Consider the following 8,896-nt stretch of genomic DNA (forward strand, 5'->3'; position numbering starts at 1 on the left):
GAGGAGAAGGGGACGACAGAGGATGAGATGGTTGGATGGCATCACTGACTCGATGGACATGGGTTTGGGTGGACTCCAGGAGTTGGTGATGGACAGGGAGGCCTGGCATGCTGCTGTTCATGGGGTTGCAAAGAGTCAGACACGACTGAGCGACTGAACTGAAAACTATTGACCCAATGAATCACGAGCTAAATAAATATTTTGGAGTGGGGGGGAGGCATTTGTTACCCACCAATAACTAACCGATAACATGAAACAATGTGTGTAATCCATTGAGAGATTTGAGCTTTATGACTTGGAGGACAGAGAAGGCAGACATTAATTGCAATTGTAGTTATCTGGGAAGACTGCTTGGAGTAGGTGTTGCTTTACTTAAGGCTTATGTAGTTATAAGTAATAGAGTCTTGGTTGTAACTGGCTCAGAGTTCAAGAGAATTTGCTGGCTTGCTGAACTGAACAATAAAAAGGTCATTTGTCTTCAAGCAAAGTGTAAATTAGCAGCTCAACACTGAATCCAAGGGGCTGTTTTTTCCTATCCCTCCTGTTTGTGTTACCCAATGAAACATTGTGTGCCCAAGGCACAATAAGCTTAAACAAACCAAAATGGAGTTTGGGGATTATGGCAGGGCCATGCAAGGGTAATGGGTGGCTTGTGCCCAGAAAAACCCCATTTTTTGAGACCAAAGGCACTTAGGTTTTATGTTTAGGCGGAAGAGCAGGGTTCCCCGAGGCAGGGCTTGTGCCCAGAAAAACCAAACTCCCCATAGGGTTTCAGCAAAGCAGTTTTAAAAGCCAGGTGAGGGAAGGCATCCCTGAGCATCCCTGATTAGCTCTTGTACAGTTCTCTGATTGGTTTATGGTGAGGCAATAGGGCAGTGAACATTATCAGTCCTTAGGCGCCAGCAGGTCTATGGGCCACATGCTCATGGTCATTGAGTAATTAATCTCTTCCACTTGGTGGTGGACTTTAGCAGCTGAAAACCTCAGGAAATATGCATGAGATACTATTGTGTACTTCAGAGAGGAACTTCTGTTGTTGTTTGGTCATTAACCACGTCCAATTCTTTGGACGTGAACTGTAGCCCACCAATCTCCTCTGTCCATGGGATTTCCCAGGGAAGAATACTGGAGGGGGTTGCCACTTCCTTCTTCAGGGGATCTTCTCGACTCAAAGATCGAACCAGCATCTTCTGCATTGGGAGGTGGATTATTCGCCACTGAGCCACCAGGGAAGCACTCAGAGAGGAGCTACAGTAGAGGCTATGGGGGTGAGGTCTGTCCCAGGGAGACCCCATAGAGTCCTGCTGGGTTACATCTACTTTCTGAGGTATCAGCTCCATCCTTTGGCTGCCACACTCCTGGTTTAGTAGAGGCCTGTTTGCACGCTCTGGAGGTTATCTGCTTCTAAATTCTGGTCTTCCCCCTAAAAGGTATTTTTTCATGAACTTCTGTTGATAAGCAAGGAAACTTCCTTCCCAAATATCTCTGGTAAATGTTCCTGTAAGTCTCCTAAATGGAGTCATCTATTTATTCCTAAACCGGTTACTTTAGCCCAAAGGATGGGATATGATGATTGGTTTCATTCATTCTGGGTTCACGTTTGGAGGCTGACAGGAGCGCTCAGGCCTCTGACAAGCCCAGGGTCGGGGCAGGGACTCCAGTACCTGAAAGAGAAGTAAGTTCCTGTTTCAAAGAGAACAGGGACACAGGACAGTTGTGTGGCCAAAGACAGTGACTGTGCCCTATGGACAGGATGTGGTTTGTCCTCTGTTAAAGGGCCGGTCCTTGTGGGAAAACTGGAGCAGCCTCCTAATCAGGCTTGTGTGTCTGTCTCTGCCTTTTTAAATACTCCCTACCTCTTCAGTGAATAGGAAAGAGCGTTATGGATTGGAAGGCAGGCCATCAGCAGAATTTTGTCTTTTTATTTTATGTTTATTTTTAATCAGTCTTTATTGGAGTGCAGTTGTTTTATAATGTTGTGTGAGTTTCTCAGTTCAGTGGCTCAGTCATGTCCAACTCTTTGCAACCCCATGGACTGCAGCACGCCAGGCTTCCCTGTCCATCACCGACTCCAGGAGCTTGCCCAAATTCATGTCCATTGAGTCGGTGATAGTTTCTACTGTACAGCAAAATGAATCAGGCATACATATACATATATCTCCTTCCTTTCGGACTTCCCTTCCATTTAGGTCACCACAGAGCATTAAGTAGAGTTCTCTGTGCTATACAGTCGGTTTTCATTAGTTGTCTATTTTGTACATAGTATCAGTGTTAATGAGTCCAAGCTTGCTTTGCTCACCCAGGACAGCCAATAAATTGGAGACAAGGTGTTGAGGCAAGGAATATAATTTTATTCTGAAAGCTAGCAGACCGAGAAAATGGCAGACTAATGTCTCAAAATAATCATCAGATGGGTCTGGATGCCAGTTTCTTTTACAGAACATAGAGGAGGGGGGCAAGGTGAGGATGTAAAATAAAAAGGCCATTAATCTTGCAAGTATCTCCTGGAATGATCAGTTTTGGGGAGGGCACATGTTACTTTCTTCTTTCTTGCAGCTATTCATTCACAGGCGGACAGGGTCACGTTGTCTTCCTGACCAAAGGCACTTAGGTTTTATGTTTAGGCAGAAGAGCAGGGTTCCCCGAGGCAGGACATTAAGTGTGGACACTATCCTGTCAGTGAACAGAAGCAATGGGAAGCAAAAGTTAAAGAAACAGATACAGCAGATACAAGATTTTATTCTTCCCTGTAACATCAATAGTGTATATGTGTCAGTCTCAGCGTCCCAATGCCTCTACCACCCCCTTGTCTTTTTACTTTAAATTTTACAAAATGGGGTTGCATTGCTTGCTAATGAAAATTGACATTTTACTGCAAATGAATTATCAAAGTTGCAGCATTTTGATAATGGGGGAGGCTGTGCATGTGGCCGGGGGCAAGGGATATAGGAGAAACCTCTGTTATGAACCTCAGTTTTGTTCAGAACCTAAAACTGCTCTAGGAAATAAGGTCTATTAAAAATTACCTAGTAAAAATTCACCTAACTATATAGTCCTTCTAATAATAAATTCACACCTGAGAAATATTAATCATTGATAAACACATTCTGCTCTTAACAATCTAAATGACTCCAGACTAGGCTGAAATTGATTTGGATCTGACAACCATCCTCTCGAATTATCGCTGTTCCTGACTCCCATTTCCAGAAATAAGTGCTGCTGCAATTGATAAGTACTTTTAATGCCCTTTTAAAGTGACTTCTTTTTTTTTTTTTTGAGAGAAGCTCTGGGACCGGGTCCGGGTCCGGGTCCGGGTCTTGGTCGGCGCTGCGGTTCGGAGGCGAGAAGCTGAGGCTGCTCCCGAACCGCGACTGAGATCTAAAGTGACTTCTGGGACTTCCCTGGTGGCCAGGGGTTAATTCTCCCTGCTTCCCCTGCAGAGGGAGCAGGTTCATTCCCTGGTTGGGGAACAGATCCTGCTTGCAGCAAGATGTGGCCAAAAAAAATTTTTAAGTAAATATAAAGCAACTTCTCTTGATGGAGGATAGATAGATAAGTAGAAGGACGAGAGATAGAACTATAGAGATAGATAACTTCAGAGAAAACATTTAATGTAATCCTCTTTATGTCTTCTCATTGATAGAGTTTTGTTTTGACTCACACATATGGTTGTGCAGCTGGTCTTCTCCTGTTCTACAGGTCTTTCCTGTAATTTTTAGCTACGGCTTGGCATTCCATGATAATCATATACCATATCATATTTAGCCTTTTATCTATTTTACTAATACTTGTGTAGCTGGATCTTTAAAAAGAAAAAGTTTCCTACTTCGGAAGAATCTCAACAGAAACTTTAAAGTTGCAAACAGTGGGAGACATGGACTCCCATTTCCGAGAGAGCTGCTGGCCCTCCCCCTTTGGGCTAACAATTCTGTGACTATCAGCCCTTAGTACCTATATCCAGTCTGTCTAAGGGAGGGCTTGGGATTCATTGGAAAAGATGCTTTAAAAGGAAGTCCTTCAACCAATGTGGGCTGAGTGCCCACTCGTGCTGAGTGCTGTGACACATGGCTTAACGAGAAGAGACATCGTTCTTGTGGAGCTTTGATGGGGGCCTGGAGCATGCCTGAGCTTTTTTTGGTCCTGTTCTTGGAGCCCCTGGGATAGGCAGTGTAAGAACTTTTGAGACCTGTGATTGTTGGGTCCATCCAGGGCTGATCATCCACAATGAGTGGGCAGTGGAGGAGAGACTGGGCTGTTGGAGTTCGGCTGTATGAGGAAGGCTGCATGTTCCTGAGGGTCACAGAGAGGCTTGGAGAGGCGATGGGGCACGAGCCGTCTTTGACTCAGCCAAGAGGGTGCTCACCTAGGTGTGGAGACCCAGGAAGAAATGGATGCAGCAGGGGCAGGAGGCAGGGAAAGAAAAAGGGTCCAGAGAATTCAGGTAAAGAACAAAATGAGAGGGCTCCATGCAGAGTCAGCCAAGACTCATCAGCTCATCTGTGAAATGTGGATAGTAGTATCTCTTCACGGGGTGGTTGTGAAGATGAAAATGCTTAATACCTGAATGCACAGTACTTGGGCCAGAATGAGAGTCTGGCCCAGAAGTGTCCCTTTGTAGGAGCACTCTGCTGATGCTGTGTCAATCTGTCTTTGACACCCTGGTGGGAGACATTCAAACTCCCAGCTGTTTGTAGGCTCTTGGACCCTGCTGCCAGCTGGGTGCGCTTACCCACAAGGTCCTTGACAAGGGGAAGCTTCCCTGGGCCGGATACCTCTGCCTCTGTTCTCCACCACCGCCCTCCAGCCATGCACCCGTCCTGGGCTCCCCTCCACCTCTGGGCAGTGCTGGCGATAGTTCTTTTCCAGCTCTGCCTGCCTGGTTCTACATTTGATCCACGGGAAATTGTAAGGAGCTCTAAAGGGGCAGCTCCCCACACCCACCCACCCACCTTCAGAGTAGTCCCCTTCCTTTCTCAGGAAGGTCTGCCCACCAGTTTCCTGCCTTTAGCCTTTGTAGACCCAAGTGAGACACGTGTCATTGCTTCCCTCAAATTTCAAGGGAGTCTCGTCAAGCTTTCCAAGGGGGTCCCACTGAGGTCCAGCCGGGAGAACCACTCACCCTCCTGTCACCCTTGGGACTTGGAGGAAAGCACTGGCCACCAAGCCTCTCTAGTTCTCTCCTTCTCCTTCTCCCTTTCCTCTCCAATCTCAACTCCCTGACTCATTATTCTACTTCTTTGAAAACTAGTTTTCTCGTTTCTTAGCATAGTGTTCCAACAGAGGTTACAAGGTCAAGGTTCTTGGCACGTGATTGACACGTTCCCTGTCTTTGAACCCCAATTGAAACAACAATGAACATTCAATCAATTCCAAGAAAATTACGCATTTAATATTCATATGTGTTAAAAATATAAATCCATGCCCGGCAATCCGTGTGTGTGCGCTTAGTGTCCGACTCTTTGACCCCATGGACTGTAGCCCCTCAGGCTCTTCTGTCCATGGAATCTTCCAGCCAAGAATACTAGAGCAGGTTGCCATTTCCTCCTCCAGGGGATCTTCCTAACCCAGGAATGAAACCTGTGTCTCTTGCATCTCTTGCATTGGCAGTTGGATTCTTTACCACTAGTGCCACCTGGGAAGTCCCTTGCCTGGGACTAATCAACCCTAAATTCTCAAGGGTGACTACCTGTGAGAAGGCAGACAAAGTAGGAACATGAGAAGGGATTCTCAGGTCACGTAGATTGTATCTGTAACATTATGAAGTCCTGAGCTCAAGGGTGGGTGAAGAAGTGTTTGTTTTTTATTATCTATAGCTTTTTGGATGCCTGAAAGTATTTCATGTTCTGTAATATTTCATATTATATATTTAAAGAGTAAGGTGAAAAAGAGGAGACCAATTGTCTACAACTCTTTTAACAATTTGTAGTAAAGGCAGCAGAGAAATTAAATGGCATTTGGCAAGATCTGGGGAGCAGGAAGTGGTTAGAAAGTTGATCTGTGTAGTAAACAGTTGGTCCTTTGCGGAAGGTGTTCTCAAACACAAGTTTATGGGCCCCAGGCCAACAGGGAGGCCAAACAAACCCAAACTTTGGAGTTTGAAGCAGAGAAAGGTATGTGGCAGGGCAGTGCAAGGAGAGCGAGTGGCTTGTGCCCCCAAAACTTAAACTCCCTGAACGGTTCAGTGAAGTATTTTTAAAGGCCAGGTGAGGGAGAGGTGGCCAGGGTATTTGATCAGCTCCTACACAATTCTCTGATTCACTGATGGGGATCAACCCTTAGGCACCAGTAAGTCTGGGGGCTACGAGCGCAGGATCATCCAGTAGTTAATTTCTTCCATTCAGTGGTGGTTTTAGGTGGTGGTTTTAGCGTTTGAAAAATTCAGGAAATTAGCATCAGCTACTATTATCTCGGAACTTCGGAGAAGAGCTAAAGCACAGGACATGGGGGAGGGGTGTCCAGGAAGCATCCAAAGGGTTCTGTGGGCTTATCAAGACAAGAGAAAATCAGTTGTGACTTTCGTTTTCCTGAGAAAATGAAAGCTATCTCATTGGCTGCCTGCATCCCGTGGGAGCTCTTCCTCTGTTATCTCCAAAGCTGCTGTAAACGTCCTGCTTCAGATCTTCCCTGAACTCAGCCAAGCTCGAGATCAGGTCCAGGTCCTGGTTCTGGTCCACGTCTTCGGAAAGTCTGCTCTGCTGGGTAAGGCAGGGAGGGGTGGGCAGGGGCTGCTCCTTCCTTCGGCCCCCACCCTCAGGGAGCTGGTGGGCCTGGTGACTGTAGGGGAGACCCCTGTGGATCCACTGGGGAATCTCATCTGGGAGGCTGCAGTCAGAGAAGCTGGGTCTCCAGAGGGAAGGGACTTAAACCTCTACCTGTCCCTGGGCTCTTGGACTCTGGGAGCAGTGAGCCTCATCCGTGCCCGAGTGACCCTCAAGGCTTGAGGCTGGGTGGGGGTGAGATGGGCAGACGAAGAGACAAGCAATAGGAGGAAGCGAATCAGAGCCACTCCAAGCCCATGCTTTGGAAGCCCCGAGACCTGTATCAGTTCCCGTGTACTTTGCCAAGCAAAGCTGTGTGACCTTGGATGAGTCACTTACCCTCTCTGTGCCAGGGTTTTCTCATCATAAAATGGGGATGATAATTTCCTTCTTCTCGTTGAGTTAGTAAGGAGAGGGCATGAGAACAAGAGCTTGACCAACTTGACCCGTGGCATATGCCTTAAAAACGTGATTGTTTCTGATTTCCTAATTCTGGCACCTTTTAAATGGCTCCATGGAGGTTTAAGGGCGTTCTAGAAACGTGAGTTTTGGGAGGAGGGAAGCAGACCACCTCAGGAAGTAAAATCTCCTTCCACCTCCCCCATCTGCCTTCCCCTCACTCTGTCACCCCAACACCATATCTTTGGGCCCTTCCCAAGCCCGCATTCTCCACAAGCTCAGAGCAGCCTCTCTCCCCGCTGGAGCCCCTTGAGATTTTCCAGGGCAGTGGGCATGTCCCCAGTTCTGGTGTCACTATCCCCCATCCAGGTTCCACTCTTTCAGCAGGTTTGGTGCTGGTCAGTTTTGGTGCCATGGAATTCACCAAGGCTGTCCTCTTAGCCTCTAACCTGGCTTCCAAGATACTGTCTGCAGGGAGCCTGGCCAAAGTGGGCGGGGCGGCCTCCAGCAGCGTCTTGGCAGGACTTCCTTCCCTGGGTGAGTGTTCCTGCTAGGGACTGGTAGGGGGCCGGGTGTCGGGTCGCCAGGGAGCACACAGGGTCCTGCTCTAGGAGCCTGGGGTGGGGAGAGTGGCATCACCCTCAGCCCGTCTCCCTCCCCTGTCCTTCCCCTTGGGCATCTGCCCTGGCTTTCTCTCTGAGAAGGGCCAGAGGGAGGCAGGACTCTAACATGCGGGACATGGGGGAGGTGGGGTGGTGGTACCGGCGATCTGGATCCCTTGCCTCTCCCATCTAGACTAAGGGACCCTGTGGCTGGGACCCATTCTCAGGCTCTCATTTCCCCAGGGATACACCCCTAGAATTTAACTCCTTTATATTTTACCTCAATGACCAGCCAGCTTTTTGTAAGTTTGTCCTGCTAGGTTTCAAATCCAGAGCATTGATTTGAACAGAATTCTTCAATTCAGGTCCATTTCCTTCTTGCAAGCCCCATCTTTGGTTTTATTAGTCTCGCTTTTTATCTTGCCTTTTGTCTGCAATTCCCCCTCCCCAAGTCAACCTTTCTAATATGTTGAACGTGCGTCTGCTTTTCTTTTTTTAAATTTTATTTATTTATTTTTGCTCTTTCATCTAACTTATACCATAGTGCTTCTAAATAGTTTAAATTATTTTTTATATGATATTATACATGTTTTAATGCCATTCTCCCAAATCATCTCCCCTCTGCCTCTCCCACAGAGTCCAAAAGACTGTTCTATACACCTGTGTCTCTTTTGCTGTCTCACATACAGGGTTGTCGTTACCATCTTTCTAAATTCCATATATATGCGTTAGTATACTTTATCGGTGTTTTTCTTTCTGGCTTACTTCACTCTGTATAATAGGCTCCAGTTTCATCCACCTCATTAGAACTGATTCAAATGTATTCTTTTTAATGGCTGAGTAATACTCCATTGTGTATATGTACCACAGCTTTCTTATCCATTCATCTGCTGATGGACATCTAGGTTGCTTCCGTGTCCTGGCTATTATAAACAGTGCTGCGATGAACATTGGGGTACACGTGTCTCTTTCAATTCTGGTTTCCTCGGTGTGTATGCCCAGCAGTGGGATTGCTGGGTTGTATGGCAGTTCTATTTCCAGTGTTTTTCATCTACATTTTTGCAAAATAGGTGTTGCTTTTTGTTTGCACGCTTTTTAATTTACGCATAGAAGAGTGTGTGGAATATCTCATTTTAT

The 8,896-nt window shown here is 46.7% G+C and overlaps 1 protein-coding gene across 7 annotated transcripts in view; it reads left to right on the top strand.

The window, feature by feature from the left end:
* The first annotated feature begins 6,020 nt into the window (after positions 1-6,020).
* LOC104985839 (interferon alpha-inducible protein 27, mitochondrial-like) overlaps positions 6,021-8,896 on the top strand; it is an 8,202-nt gene continuing 5,326 nt past the window's right edge. Inside the window, exons 1-3 of one of the 7 annotated variants that reach the window (XM_010836231.1) lie at positions 6,021-6,110; positions 6,530-6,699; positions 7,542-7,694. In XM_010836231.1, coding sequence (XP_010834533.1) covers positions 7,571-7,694 — 124 coding nt within the window. In that variant the 5' untranslated portion in view covers positions 6,021-6,110; positions 6,530-6,699; positions 7,542-7,570. Of the gene's footprint in view, positions 6,111-6,529; positions 6,700-7,526; positions 7,695-8,896 lie in introns of all 7 variants that reach the window. The other 6 variants (XM_010836227.1, XM_010836228.1, XM_010836229.1 and 3 more) reach the window with 6 other exon arrangements.

The sequence above is a fragment of the Bison bison genome, unplaced genomic scaffold (assembly GCF_000754665.1).
Source record: "Bison bison bison isolate TAMUID 2011002044 unplaced genomic scaffold, Bison_UMD1.0 scf7180017864061, whole genome shotgun sequence".
Taxonomy (NCBI): Eukaryota; Metazoa; Chordata; class Mammalia; order Artiodactyla; family Bovidae; genus Bison; species Bison bison.